This window comes from Rousettus aegyptiacus, unplaced genomic scaffold (assembly GCF_014176215.1).
Source record: "Rousettus aegyptiacus isolate mRouAeg1 unplaced genomic scaffold, mRouAeg1.p scaffold_m13_p_16, whole genome shotgun sequence".
Classification (NCBI taxonomy): domain Eukaryota; kingdom Metazoa; phylum Chordata; class Mammalia; order Chiroptera; family Pteropodidae; genus Rousettus; species Rousettus aegyptiacus.
This window is the reverse complement of record NW_023416291.1, coordinates 36561225-36577483: the sequence shown is the minus strand read 5'-3', so window position 1 is coordinate 36577483 and position 16259 is coordinate 36561225. Positions and strand designations below refer to the sequence as shown.

The 16259-nt window shown below is 36.3% G+C and overlaps 1 protein-coding gene and 1 pseudogene across 1 annotated transcript in view; both read right to left on the bottom strand.

Moving 5' to 3' along the window:
• Nucleotides 1-8672: 8672 nt before the first annotated feature.
• LOC107509569 (zinc finger protein 20-like) overlaps nt 8673-16259 on the bottom strand; it is a 25714-nt gene continuing 18127 nt past the window's right edge. Inside the window, 5 exon segments of the mRNA XM_036233350.1 lie at nt 8673-9108; nt 9110-9520; nt 9522-10301; nt 13929-13989; nt 14186-14310. Of these exon segments, the coding sequence (XP_036089243.1) occupies nt 8994-9108; nt 9110-9520; nt 9522-10301; nt 13929-13989; nt 14186-14310 (1492 nt within the window). The 3' untranslated portion in view covers nt 8673-8993.
• Nucleotides 14572-14690, bottom strand: LOC118612614 (annotated as a pseudogene).

Below are 16259 nucleotides of genomic sequence, written 5' to 3'. Positions count from 1 at the left end.
CGATGGTTTGAGTGAAAATTAATGGGGAATCCTACATTGACTCATAGTTTATCAACAGCAGGGAATCTTCCATTGCCTCTTCCAGCTTCTGCGGTTCCTGCATTCCTTGGCTTGTGATGGCATAACTCCAATGTCTGCCTCTGTCTTTCCTATGGTCTTCCCTCCATGACTCTGTGTCCTCTCCTCTTCTTATAAGGATACCAATCATTGAATTTAGGGCCTAAGTTCAGGATGACTTCGCCTTCAGATATTTAATTAACTACATCTGCAAAGATCCATTTTCCATATAAAGTGAAATTCTGAGGTTCTTGGTAAACATGAACTTTGTGGGAACATTTAAACCCCTCCCCCCCACACCACCTCTCAGCAGGGGGTTGGGGATAATCTATCTTGGATGTGACCATCTTGTGTCTGGTGAGACCTCAAGGGGTTACATCTGCATCAGCCATACAAAATATACAGATAGCTTTCATGGTTCAGTCAGATCTGAGTGGTAGTAATATTGCAGTTGTTTTCCTCAAAAGTACCTGATTCAGTGAATGAAGGTCAAATCTTGATATACTTTTTTTAATTGTGGTGTTAATTCTTAAGTTCGGTAAAGGAGAAATTTTACAAGGTGAAATAAGATATTTTGTACATCAACCAAACAAACAAAAAACATGAGGGAGGCTAGAATTCTGGTCAAGATGGCAGAGTACACATTTATCTATTCCATTGACTTGACTGGATCTTAGAAGATTCTTCATATGATTTCAACCTTTTGAAATTCATTAAAATAGGTTTTGTAGCCTAACACATGGTCTATCCTGAAAAATGTTCCATGTGTACTTTATGTCCATCAATATTTGCTTTATATATTTATTTTTTGTCTTTTAAGGAATTTACCCATTTTATCTTAGTTACCTAATGTGTTGGCATGCAATTGTTCTTTGAATTCCTATATAATCCTTTTATTTCTGTAATGTCAGTAGTTATATCCCTCTTCTGGATTGTGTGAGTTCGAATCTTCTCCCTTTTTCTCTAGACTAACCTGACTAAAGATTTATCAATTTTTTTAATCTTTCCATAGAACCCACTTTTGGGTTCTTTGATTCTTTCTTCTTTGGTTTTTCTATTTCTCATTTTTTAAATTTCTGCTCTCATTTTTATTATTTCCCTTTCTCCTTGCTTTAGATTTGGTACCTCATCTTTTCAATTCTGTTAATTTGAAAAGTCAAGTTATTGATTTAAAATCTTTTTTTTGCTAGTATAAGGATTAATGGTTAAAATATTTTTTTCTATTTTAGATGCAGACCATACACTTTGACCATTTAAGCATGATATAATGTCCTTCAATATCTCTAGTAATATTTTTTGCTTTCTAGTCAATTTTGCTGGATATTTGTCTCACCTCTCTAGTTATTCTGGGAGGTACTGTTCACAGATATATCTTTCCCACACTATTACTTTCAGCCTACTTGTATTTTTGAATCTACAGTGTGTTCTACAAGCTCATAGCTTATATTTTGATCATGGTTTGTTTTTTAAATCTGGGTTGACAAATCCTTCCTCCTGTTAAGATTATGTAATTCATTCATATTTAGTATTATTAATATAGTTACGAACATACCTGCCATTTTACTTTTTGTTTTCTACAGTTCTCATTTTCCTTTTAGTTTCTCTATTCCTCCTTTATAGCTTTCCTTTGCATTAAGTGACTATTTTCTAATGTTGCATTTTAATTTTTCATTATATTCTTGAAGTTATTATCAAAGGTTCCTCTACTGTTTAACATATACTGCTTAATTTATAACCCTGAGCTTCACATTTATACTAGCTTAATTCTAGTGATACATGGGAATGTCACTCATATATAGTTCCGTTCTCTTTTGCCATTTTTGTGTATTGTTATGCAAATACTATTAATGCTATAACCCGATATTGTTACACTTCTTTCTTTACCGTCTGTAAAAACAAATACCTTAAAATAGAGTTGGAGCTGCCATCCCAGAGGAACTGCCTTGCAAGGAATTTCCTTACATATCTTACTCCTTAAACTTTTGGACTGTTAAAACTGGGTAAAATTACCCTTGGACTGAGCCTAAAGTGGCTTTGTATCTCAAACAACTCTTAACAACAAGAAAGTAAATATTATGACTACAGGACTGAAAAATTAAAACATTGTTTAGAATCAGAATCACTATGTTAGCTTATCTACATCTACAGAAATTCCTTCCATCTATTGATGTAATTGTTCTCTTTCCCTTTCTCATAAATCCCCCTAGTCTTTGCCTCCTAATCAGAACAGTATTGGGTTGCTGCCTCAATCAGCGCTTCCTGAATAGCTAGCCCTTTAAATTGCAAATAAATTCATGTTGCCTCTCACTTTGACCTTTTATTTTTAGGTTAATACATCTACAATCATTTCCTTAGCCCAGTACAATGTTGCTCCTACTATGTCTTTTGTGTATTTAATGGCAAACATTACATATATATTTCCATATATTATAGTTTTGACACATTACATACATAGCATTTTATAAAACTTTTCTGATGTCAGATAAAAAAGAAAAAATATGTAATGATTCTGTCATAATTACATAACTGCTTATACTGGTTTTTTGTTTCTTTATATTGTTATGAATTACCATATGAGGTCTCTTGTTTGCAAGCTAAAGAACACCTTAAGTAACTCTTGCATGGCAGTTGGCTATCAATATATTCTCCCAGTTTTGTTTATCTGAGAAAGTCTTTACTTCACCATTTTTTAACAAGGTAGTTTTGGTGAATATAGGATTGCACTTTAAATGTTATCCCTCTGCCTTTGACCTTCCTTTTTTTCTGATGAGATGAAAGCTGTTAATTTTGCTGGGGTTTTCTGTAAGAGTTGGGTCATTTTTTAATTGCTGTTATTTTTCGCAGCATGTGGTTCCCACTTTCTTGTATCTTTGTAGATCTAATAATTTGTAGCAATCAGACATTTTAGGTAATACCTTATAGTAACTATGGGTACTGATCCCCTTCCTTCTGTTTTCTTTCTTTTTTTTTTTTTAATTGTAGTTTGCTTATTCAGTGACTGGCTGGATTATTTTAGCTAATTCTATTTCTTTCAGAGAGTAAAACCACTGATACAAGCTCCTAGGATCAGGTACAGCTTTGGGACAGTGGTATAGGTAGGGCTATCTTCCTTTTTCATGGACCACATTCAGGGATTAAACTCGACTGAGTGCTGAGTGATTGTTTTATTGTCATCAATGTTCTGGGGGGCATAACTTGCTCTACCAATTAACCCAATAAAATTTTAACTCCTTTGTAGAAATACTTTCTTAAGTCACTGTTTCATATTTGTTCTGAACCTTGGATTCCTCTTCCCAGAAGTCAAATTCCCTGATTCTTTCCAGAAAAATAGTCCATAGTCTAGGCTGTATCCTCTTTAATACACGAATCAACACCTGATTGCCTTTCAACTCATTCTACATTTTATTAAGAATGTCCTTTGACTTGAACTTTTCAAGAAGTTGTGCCAACCCAGTTAATTCTTTGGAAAGCAATTAAGAGCTTTGTGTTTTGTAGCTTACTTTGCCCCATGTAAAGCAAAAATATCTGTGCCAAAATCTTGAAGCTGTTTTGAGGACAATGGGAAGCCTCTCTCTGAGTGACAACCCAATTTCAAAAGCTCAGTGCTCACTGGAGAAGAGAGACAGCAGCCAGATGTTCTTGGCCCTTCGAAATGGCTTAATTAGCCACCTCACGTGCTGGAAAAGGGGCGATCAGGACCCAAGTACTATCAGCATGCCTCTCCAACGGGTATCGATTGCCTCAGTTCCATGTGGTGTAACCTAATTATTAAGCCCATTCACGCAGAACTTGCTAATCTTCAGCAACATGTAGCTGTGGGCAAAGTTCTGAACGCTGAAGTCTTGTTCTTCCAGGGAAGTTAGCTCTCTTGCTGGGACCTGAGTTGACAGGCAGCTGCGTGTTCTGGGCTGCAGTCTCTGGAGCCAAGTCTTCACCAACGTGAGCTGGGAGGAGCTATGGAGTGCTCTTGGTTGAAATACTACAGAGTCTCATGTTGTAAGCAAGCTGAGCAAGTGGGCCGGTTGCACGTCATTTAATGGAAAGACCAAATTCCATTGCAACAATTTTTTGCAGAGGATTTATTTGTACAATAGCCAATCAAGGAGACAGAAGACAAATCTCAAATTTATCTTTCTGAACAAAGGCTTTAAACAAGATTTAAAGTTTATATTCATAAATTCTGATTTGGGAAGGTGAAATTGAATAATTGTGGAACTTAACTATTTAAAGTGAGGTATGGGAAAGGGAGAAAGTACAAAGGAATTTCACTTCTCTTAGATTTGATAGAATTTGATTGGTCGAAGTTACACATTCCTTGTGGGGTTGTGTTTCCATTCTGGCTAGGTAACAATTCAGGCACCCCTAGCTTCAAAAATGGGCCTCCAGAGGACCATGTCTTTACCTGTGAGTTCCCTGGTAGTGTGAACTTTGGTTCCGGCTGAACTTGGAAGTCAGGTTGGGTCATTCAACTGCTAACTGCGCGGGTTCAGGTGAGCTAGACTGGTTTCAGCCAGTGTCAGCTAGTTTGGGCTGGCACCTGCAGCTGGAGCGACCGAGTCACTTCCTATTGTATTCTATAGGCTATTTTTAAAAACTTGGTTAGTGTTTGGTTTCTTAGTGTCTAGTTTCAATATTTCTTTAAAAATGTTGTAGATAGGTGTTCTTCATTTGCCGTTTGCCTTTAGGACCACTTCCAGAGGCTTTAAAGATTTGTCATTAGAATAAATTACACGAATTTGTGGGGAGAGTGGGTCTGAAGAGAGTTTTGCACTGTTATGCTACTCCAAAAACATCTAGTATGAAGCACATTCCAGCAAATACCAATTTGATATAGAATGAAAGTAGAAACTCTAATATCACTTCATTTCATATGGGAACAGAATTGAAAAAATATTTTTTATGGTTTGCAAAAAAGATTAATATTAATTATATGAATGTTATTTGTTATGGGACCGTTAAGGCTATTTTTAAATCTGATGTTGCTAAGTTGTATGTCTCTTGGAATTTGTCCATTTCCCCTAGCTTATCTGATTTGATTAAATGTAAAGTTCATGATAGTCCTTTGATCTATTTTTGAAGATTTTGTTGTAATATATTCTCTTTCCCTTCTTATTTTATATACTTGTCTCTTTCTTTATACTTAGTCTAAGGGTTTGTATTTTTGCAAAAAACAACTTGTTTTTATATACTTTTATTCTGTTCTAATCTTTATTATTTCTTAACTTTTGCTAACTTTTTGCTAAGTTTAGTTTCTTGTTCTTTTAATAGTTCCTTAAGGTGTAAATACAGGTTGTCAATTTGACATTTTGATTAATATATGTTTATCACTATAAATCTCCCTTATAATCCTCATGCTACATCCCATAAGATTTTATAAGTTCTGTTTTTATTATTTTTGTCTTGGAATATTTTAAAATTCTCTTATCTTTGACCTAGTGGTTGTGAGGGTGCATTATTTAATCTCCACATATTAGTGAATTTTCACAGTATTTGCCGCAAATAAGTCTTTAACGTTTGTGATTTATTCAATGGGCATTAGACTATATTTCATGTTTTCTATAGTTGTAGGAGTCAGGGGCTTCAATATACTCTAGTGTATATCTATTTTTCATCCATGGTGTGTTTAGGTATCCCTAGGAATTCAATTTTAAGTAGAATCTGGGTCTTGCAACTTCATTTTACTCCACTGTTTTGTTTGTTTTGCAGGAGCCTTATTGATATAAGGGGAAGGTATTTAGGTGAGAAAATGTTCTTTTATATTAAGAGTAACCTGTAATGCTTTGATGAAAAAGAACCCTGGGACTACAAACTTCAAAAGGTTTTTAGTGTTTATTCCTCTTTCTCTCAGAGAGGAAATTAAAAAAAATATATATGAGCATCGTCTGTTCTTTCCATAATCATATAAGGTTTTAGCAAATTAGTTTTCTTCAAGGAATGGCCTAAGTTACAGAGAACAGAACGTTTTGTGTATATATTCAAATGTTTCCCCCACATTTCCTGCATGGAGCATGAGGTCATATTTTCCAGGTTTCACTGTGAAAACCTAGTCAGGCTCCTGTGGGGGAAAAAAAAATTCATAAACATTGGGGTGATTTCCTAATACTGGCCTCCAAAAGCTTTTAACTCTCAAGCAAGTCCACACTATGTCTCCAGCAAATTAATCTCTTAACATTTTGTTTCTACAAGTTGCTGGTTTCAGTCATTTTTCTTCCCAGTAAGAGGTAATTCTCTGTATTTACTTGTCTCTCATCTGAGGGGCACTGGTTTGCCATGTAATGTCAAATCCCTCGGATTGAAAACACCTTTGGATTTTCAGATTGTTCAGAAGATGAGAATGATCACCCCCGAGCTCTTTACATGTCAGAACAGAAACCATCCACTTGCTTCTGTTGCTTTGTATTTTTCCCTTGTGAGATGAAACCATTTTCATGTATCGATTCTATGTGTTTTCAAAGTTTATCTTTTTTGTAGCCAATGCGTCTCAAAACATTATCATTCGTGGATCTCTGCATTTGGATTTCTTATCCTTATCTTCTCAAATTTCTCCACCCTGAATTTTAGTGTAACTAGAAAGGTGTTTGCTATTTTTTACATTATTTTCTTATTGCCCTTTTGGAGGCAGGATTCACATCCTATTCAAATGAGATTAGGTGTAGACTGATGTCATCACACATATCAAATGAATAACAAAATTATTTTTACTCAGTGGTGCTTTCTAAGAGAATAAGGCAAGGGTAAGCTGGTCAAGGTGGCCTGTGCAGAGAAGGATGAGTTGGCTCTTTAATGTGTGTAGGGGTAGAGGCTACAGGTTTTCAAGGTTTAACTCTCCTACCTGGTGACACAAAAAGGGGCATGTGTCAACCTTTGTAACTCGCTTACTCACTGTGGGCCAGGCAAGGTGAGGGAGTATCTCAAGCCAATAGTCAAATATCAAAAATAAGGATAATGTTTTAATAGGGTTCACTCTTAAGGTTTGTTGAGCAAAATGTAGCCACGTCTGATATAAATGAATTAATTGAAAAATCATGTGTAAAGCACAAGCAACATGTAATTGTGACAAACCCTCAAAAAAGAAAAAGCAAGCAAGCAAGCAAGCAAGCAAGCAAGCAAGAAAGAAAGAAAGAAAGAAAGAAAGAAAGAAAGAAAGAAAGAAAGAAAAAAGAAGAAAAAAGAAAGAAAAAAGAAATCCACTCCTGGGTGTTGGAGAGATCAGGACTGTCAGGATGGATTTTAGACCCTATTAAATTATTTTAGTACTGTTCATGCTTATTTTGTCTTATTTGTAGTGATATTAGTGACGTCTTGCCACTCTAGCCTACCAACTCGCAGCAAGCAGCACTTTCAGGGGAACAGAACTCTCCCTGGGTACCATGGCTGCCAGGGAAGTTTCCTTCAAGGAAAACATCTGAAGTGTTAGCTGCTACAAGTATTTTGAGTGTTTTCCACATTTCTTGAGTGCATTTGTTTGTTGAATGACGTCATATGTGCCTAGGTCAGTACCAGTTGACTCCCAGGACAATGAGGGCATGGGGGCAGTTTGTCAGAAAACAGCACATTTGTGTTGGATGCGCCAAAGGTTTTTAATGAGGTGTCCCCCGCAAAAACATAAAATAAAAATAAAAATACAATTCACCCTTGAACAATGAAGTATTGAAGTGAATGGGTTATCTTATATGTGGATTTTCATCAGTCAACCCCGGGCAGTTGAAATCCACACCGTTCAAAAATCAGCTGGCAGTTGGGAATCTGCAAATGCAGAGGGTGGATTTAAGTTGGATTTGCAATGGCTGCTGTTTTGTGGGGACAGTGGTGTCAGCGATCACAGCCCCTCCCTTGTTCACAGGTCAACTGTATCGACACGAAGAATACACAGACCCTGGGAAGATCTGAGAGTGGGATAAGTGGTGGCTAGGGTACACTATTGCAATTAACCAAAAGACCTTTAGGAGTGCCTGTTCTGAGAGTGTCTAGTTTGAAAGGCTCTTACCTGGTGATCAGAACATTTTACATAAAAATATATTCTTTCGTAAACCTGACACATAAAAATTTACTCCGATTATTTAAAGGAAATGGAAAAAGGCTGTTACACATGTCAGCACTCCCACCCCACCAAAAGGAACTGTCTTCGTGTCAATACAGTAAGAAAGGGAGTACATACATAATAGACTAAGTATATCCAGGAGCTGTCATTGTTCAATAGCCGTAACACAAAACAGCTTAAAAAATTTAAACCTAATTGCATTATTAGAAATACACTTAAATTAACCCAAGGATCTAACAGGCTTCAAAGTGTAGAGAGACAATGATTTAATGAAAAATCGCTACTTCTTAATGTTATGTACTCTCATTGTAAGACAACTGGAAGGATTAGTTCACAATAGTCACTTCTTTAAGTAATTACAGTTGGCCCCTGAACACATTTGAACTGCATAGGTGCACTTCTTATACTCAAATTAAAAAATACAGAATCTGTGTATGTGGAGGGCAGGTTTTAAGTTACACATGTATTTCTGACTGCATGAGCGGGTGGTCACACCTCTAACCCTTGTGTTATCCAAGGGTTTACTGTTGTAGAAATTGTTTCCAATGATACACTTAAAGAGACTTGGTAAATATATTTTAATTAAAATTTTAATAATTCTTTAAGGGATGACTGAAGGTTTCCCCACATTCTTCACATTTATATTATTTCTCTCCAATGTGCACTCACAGCCTGTGATTGTCAAAGGGTTGGGTTACAAGTGAAGGCTTTTCCACTTTCCTTACATTCAGAGTTTTTTTCCAGTATGAGTCTGTTCCAGTCTTTGTAAGGAACTGTGTTCTGCATAGGCTTTGCCATAGTTTATATTCATAGGGTTTCTCTCCAGTTTGAAATCTTTCATGTCCTTGATACAACGTTATGCTTTCCCACATTCCTTCTATTGATAAGATGTATTTCAAGTATGCATTTTCATGTGTCTTCGAAGGGATTTGTGAGAAATGTAGGCTTTAACACAATATTTACACTCATAGGGTTTTTCTCCTGTATGAGTCCTTTCATGTATTTGTAAGGAACTGTTAAGATCTGAAGGCTTTTCCACATTTCTCACATTGACAGGGTTTGTCTCCAGTGTGAGAACTTTGATGTGTTTATAAGTAACTTGAAGATCGGAAGACTTTTCCACGATTCTTACATTCATAGGGTTTCTCTCCAGTATGAATCTTTCCGTGTGTTTTTAAATAACGGGAAGATCTAAAGGCTTTTCCACATTCCTTACATTCATAGGCTTCCTCTCTTGTGTGAATCTTCTCATGTGATTTTAAGTAATGGGAAGATCTGAAGGCTTTTCCACGATTCTTACATTCATAGGGTTTCTCTGCACTGTGAATTTTTTCATGATTTTGAAGATAACTGGAACACCTGAATGCTTTATTACATTTTTTACATTCGTAGGGTCTCTCTCCAGTGTGAGATCTTTTGTGTTTGTAAGGACCTGTAATATCTGAATGCTTTTCCACATTCCTTACATTCATAGGGTTTCTCTCCTGTGTGAGTCATTTCGTGTGGTTGTAAAGAACTGTAAGATCTGAAAGCCTTTCCACATTCCTTACATTCATAGGGTTTTTCTTCTGTGTGAGTTCTTTCATGTGTTTGAAGATTACTGAAATACCTGAATGCTTTATTACATTTTTTACATTCATATAATTTTTCTTCAGTGTGACTTCTTTCATGTCTCTGAAAACTTCGATAATTTTTAAGGGCTTTTCCACAGTATTTACATTGAAAGGGCTTCTCTCCAGTGTGGGTACTCTCACATATTTGAATAGAAGTTGAGGTACTAAAGGTTTTCCCACATACCTTACATTGGTAAGGAGCATCTACGGTATGCCTTATCATGTGTCTTTGAAGAGTTTTGAGACACTTGAAGGCTTTCCCACATTCCTCACATTTATAGGTTTTCTCTCCCTTGTGAGTTCTTTCATGTTTTTCAAAACACTGCAGATAGGTAAAGGCTCTCTCACATACGTTACATTTATATGGCTTCTCTCCATGACTCTGATACTCAGAGGGCTTGTGTCTAGTGTGACATCTAACATGCCCATTATAGGATGAATGACACATGAAGATGTTTCCACATACACTGTATTCCCATGGTTTTATTCCAGGAAGAGTTTTCTTCAGATTAAGATTTGAAATAAGGCTGAAGTTTTCTCCACATTGATTACCCTTTTCCCCTTCACAGACTCTTTCTACCATAAGATTTCTGTGAAAAAAAAGGAGCACATTATTAATGATTTCTTTATTATTGATTTTATATTTATTAGAGAATATCTGAACTACATTTTTGTGATTTATAGCAAGTATAGATATTCTGCCTTATATGTGTGTGTGTGTGTGTGTGTATAATGGTTTGAAACTGAATACACTAAAACACCAAAATAAAAAATCATGGTTATCTCAATATATGCAGGAAAAGCATTTGACAAAATTCACATCAATTTACAATAAGAACTCTCAACAAAGTGGGGACAGAAGAAACTTATCTCAATTTGATAAAGGCTATATATGACAAGCCTACATCATACTCAATGGTGAAAAGCTGCTATCTTTTCCTCTAAGAGCAGGAACAAGACAAGGATGCCCACTTTCAGCACTGTTATTCAATATAGTATTGGAAGCCCTAGCTATAGCAATCGGAAAAGAAAGAAAAAAGGCATACAAATTGGAAAAGAAGTAAAATTGTCACTGTTTGCATATGACATACTATATATAAAAAACTCTAAAGAACTGACCAAAAAATTAAACAAAAGAATTTAATAGAGAGTCGCTCTGAGGTAGTGCAAAGGAAGGGAACTTTTCATGTGCTCTGAGTATCAGCCAGCACTTGAACCCTTGCTATTAGAGGAATTATTATCTCAAGTTAGGTTATGTACTTTGTGCAAGGTAAATAGCAGAGGAAAGTCTCAAACCCAATACTGTTTTAGAGAAATTACAGCTATATATGTATGTACATACATACATAAATATATGAATATATTTTCTTTCCACCACCCAGGGTTGAGGATTAATGATATTTTGACATTATTCCCTTTCCATCTAGACTGCCCAAAACTGTGGCTGCCATTTGCGTGACTTTATTCAAAACTATTTGGTTCTAAGATGACGGTGCTTTCTACAAGGACCTCCAGAATGCTCCCCACCCGACCTCCCACCACCACCAGGCTAGGCTCTGGCTTGTCAGCCTTCCCTCAATGCTTCAGCTAGTCTTTTAGTGCACTGCCAGGATCTGGAAGGACCTGGGTCCTCTTACCCACTCTGCAGAAAGGCAGACCCTTGGGGATACAGTGAATAATAGTTACCTTTCCTTCTCCCCTTTGAAGAACTACTTGCAGCATCCACAGGCATCCACACAGGCTAGAGCCAGTCCCTGACCAAGGATAACTGCCAAACACATAGGCAGTGGAGGCTGGCTGTGGGGTTACTAAGAGACCACAGACCAAACGTAAAAGCTGAATGACATCTTGGGCGAACATTAGCATGGGCATGTTGGTTATTTGAGAGGAGGCAAAAATGAAGTGTTTACACTCACAGCTCAGTACAGTACAAAATTCTTCTGTCATCCCTCCTTTTTCCTGCACTCCTCTATTTACACTTCTTGACGAATGATTCAGTACAGATAGGAAGTTTAATTTAAGGGAGGCCTGTATGCTGTCTGGGTACCAAGAATCACACAATAAATTGAATTAAATAAATAACTGTAAAAAAATTCATTAGCTTAGCAGCATACAAAATTAATATATTAAAATCCATCACATTCCTATACATTAACATCAAACAATCAGAAGGAAAAATTAAAACAATCACATTTAAATTGCCATCCAAAATTAAATAAAATACATAGGAATAAAATTACTCAAGGTGGTAAAAAACCTATACTTGAAAAACCGCAAGACACTTACAAAAGAAATGGAAAAGGACACAAACAAACGAAAGGATATATGTGCTCATGGAAGGATTAATATCATTAAAATTACGATAAAACCCAAAGCAATCTACAGATTCAATGCAATCACTATAAAACTATCAATGACATTCTTCTCAGAACTATAACAAATAATCCTACAACATATATGGAGCCACAAAAGAGAACAAGTAGCCAAAGCAATCTTGAGAGAAAGAAGAATAAAGTTGGAATCATCACAATCCTTGATTTAAAACTATACCACAGAACTAAAGTTATCAAAACAGCATGGTACTGGCATAAAACAAAGACACATAGATCAATGTAACAGAATAGAAAGCCCAGAAATAATCCCTTGCTTATATGGTCAACTAATCTACCACAAAGGAGATGAGAATATACAATGGATTAACAACAGTCTCAACAAATGGTGCTGGGAAAACTAGACAGATACATGCAAAAAAATGAAACTGGACCAGTGTCTTACACCTTATATAAAAATCAACTCAAAATGTATTAAAGATTTAAATTTATGGCCTGAAACTAGAACACTCCTAGAAGGAAACATAGGTAGGTAGTAAACTTTTTGACATCAGTCAGAGTAATATCTTTATGGGTATGTCCCATTAAGTAAAGGAAACAAAAGCAAAAAAAAAAAAAAAAAAAAAAATGGGACTTCTGCAAACTAAAAGCTTCTGCACAGTGAAGGAAACCATCAACAAAACAAAAAGACAACAACATACTGTATGGGAGAATATATTTGTAAATCCAATAAGGGGTTAATATCAAAATATGTAAGGAACTCATACAACTCAATAACAAAATAGAAACTATCCAATCAAAAAAATGGGCAGAGAACATAAAAAGACATTTCTCCAAACAAGACATAGAAATGGCCAACAGAAATATGAAAAAATGCTCAACATCACTAATCATCAGGGAAATGCAACTCAAAACCACAATGGTATACCACCTCACACTTTCTGAGAATGGCTATTATGAAAAAGACAACAAATAAAATGCGGAGAAAAGGGAAGCCTTGTGCACTGTCAGTAAGACTGCAAATTGGTGCAGACCCTGCAGAAAACAGGAAGGTGTTTCTCAAAAAAACTAAAAATAGATCTACCATATGACCCAGGAATTCCACTTCTGGTTATTTATCCAAAGGAAAAAAACATTAATTTAAAAGATATATGTACACCCCTATGTTCATTACAGCATTATTTACAATAGTCAAGATATAGAAGCATCCTAGGTGTCCATTGATAGATAAATGAATAAAGAAAAGGTGTTATATATCCCGAGCCATCAAAATGAATGAAATCTCGCCACTGGCAGCAACATGGATGGACCTAGAGAGTATTATGCTAAATGAAATAAGTCAGACAGAGAAAGACACATACCATATGGTTTCACTTATATGTGGAACATTTAAAAACAAAACAAAGAAAGAAACCAAACATAAACAGACTTATAGAAACAGAGACCAAACAGATAAGGTTACCAGAGGGGAGAGAGGTAGAAGGATGGGGAAAAAGGTGAAGGGGAATAGAGTCAATAATATTGTGATAGGTTTACACGGTGACATGATTACTAGAATTAGTATGGTGATATCATTTTAAGTTATAAAAATGTCGAATCACTACATTGTACAGCTAAAACTAATATAACTAATATAATATTGTATACCAACTATACTTAAAGAAAAATGGCAAGAAAAGTGATATTCATATATAGGATTTATTAATACTGTCTCCATGCAAACTAGTTTGCAAACACTGAATATCTATGTCATATATAAGAAAGTAATTCAGTTAAAAATTTCCTGAGAAGAATTTTGAAGCAAGGGTTGTTCTGGTTGCTACTTTTAAAGTTCTACAGCATAACAAGTTTCCCATGTGAGACATTGGTTTCTGTTGTATGACTCACCTTTGTTTTCTTCCCTGGTTTTTGTACTGATCTTCAATGTCATGAGCTTCCCACTTTTTCCCTAAAATGCAGACCCAAAAAAATAATTCCAAAGTATTAGAAATTTTACAGTTATTAGATTCTAGCTCTATGATAAATTGCGACCATGCCCAGCTTATTGACCAACTTCCTTCTCACAGTATACATTAGAACAGTGTTGACAGGTAAGAAATACTTGTTCTCTAATTGAGGAAGTGAAGGTAAGTTGCCATCCTTACCTACTAAGGCCAAGTTCCTGAAGGTTTCCTGCATTACATCTCTGTAGAGTTTCTTCTGGGAAGGATCCAGTAGGGCCCACTCCTCCACACTGAAGTTCACAGCCACATCCTCATAGGCCACAGCCCTAAAACACCCCAAATAAGTGTAGAGTAGGATGTGTGAGACTGACAGCACTAAACATCTCCTCTATTTATAGGAAGGTTTTGTATGATTCTGTTATCTCCAAACATTTACTCTGACTAATCATCAAGAATTTACTGTCTGCCCACACTTACTTTATTTATTTGTTTGTTTAATTTTATTTTTTAGGTGAGACAACCCTTGGTTGACCTCACAGTTTGTAAGGATCTTGTCAGTTTACAATCCCTTATTTTTTTATTTTTTACACTTATAGCACCTGGTCTTCCTAGGTGGTCTCCCATCCAAGTACTAACCAGGCCCGACCCTGGTTAGCTTCCGATATCAGATGGGATTGGGCTTGTTCAGGGTAGCATGGCCATAGACTTCTTTATAAATTTAACATCATCATAAACACATGGAAGTTATCAACACATTTTTACTGTGATTATATTACATTTTTATTTTTCAAATGACAGGGTTCAGACCACGTTGGAAATGACAGAAATGTTATACAAATGAAACAAATATTATCATTTTAAGACTATCAATTCCTTGTGGAAAAAATTCTTTCATCTCCTTCCATATTCCCCACCATTTACACCACTCCATAAAACAGAGGGTCACATCTGCATGAGGTTTCAATGAATAAAAACATAATGAGGAACTGGAAGCTTTTTCCTCTACTCCCATCACCAAAAACAGAGTCTAGAAGGCCTGTCAAAATCCAACATTTAACAAAGCGTAACTGGCCATATCGTCCTAAAGTCCTCCAGACCATCAAGAGTGCAGACATACCTCATTTATTGCGGTTGGCAGATACCGCGTTTTCATCAGTATCGAGACAAAACTTTCCACCAGCAATAACATTACAACTCAAGAGAAGACTCAGATGATAGCTAGCATTTTTTAGCAATATTTTTTTAAATTAAGGTATGTGCACTAACCATTTAGACATAATGCTATCACACCTAATAGACTGCAGTATGAATGTAACTTTATACACTGGAAAACCAAAAAATTCATGTGACTTTCTTTATTGCTATTTGCTTTATTACAGCGGTCTAGAACCAAACCTGCAGTTCATCTACAGTATGCCTGTAATCAGACACAGCTTGCTAAAAATATTCTTGTACGGAAGTATTGCATTTACCTTGTGTAACATTTATCACAGACTCAGTTCTTTCTTTCTCTGCATGATTTTATGGTCTAGAAAGTTATTTGGAAATTAGAGCTCAGATACAAGGAAGAAAGCATGTCAACTTAGCCCACAAGATCCTTTTACTTAAGTGCCTCAGGACCACTTCCAGCCAATTTGGGGCACACATCGGCACACACATGAGATAATATGTCAGAAGTGTGCTTTCCAGCAGAATGTTAACAGTAATTCCTGAGCCCTAATGAAACTGGTTAAAAGCTGCAGATTGCAAGAGAGTTTACTGACGTCCACAATGTTTTGATGGTGAATTTGCCCACAATTATAAAGTACCTTCCTGCAAAAGGACATACCATCTCCATTCCTCAATCAGGAGGAAGTGTTTCCAGACCAGCCACTGTAGAGGCCGTCCTTCCTTCTTATGTAATTTTCGAGTGCCCCTAAAGAGTCAAGGAGCACGACTGCTCAACCCCTGAGCATGGGATCCCTCAGCTGATGACGCCGCACATAGCCAACAGGTATGAAAAGACTTATTGCTTCCATAATTGAGACCACTGGGAAGCATAAGGCAGGCTGCTCAATCAGGCATGAAACAGCTTGTGAAAGGTAAAAGAAGGTGCGTGGACTTATTTTTTTATGAGTTAAGGGGGTGAGCTAGGGCAGGAGCTTGCATGGATTCAAAGTTTCTTATCAACTTGTACAGATAGAGGTACAGGGGGAAGGAAGAAGGATGAGGCTTAAAAGTTGTCAGCTGTCAATGATAGAAAAGTAGAATCAGAGACTTCGGGTTTATGGTCTGG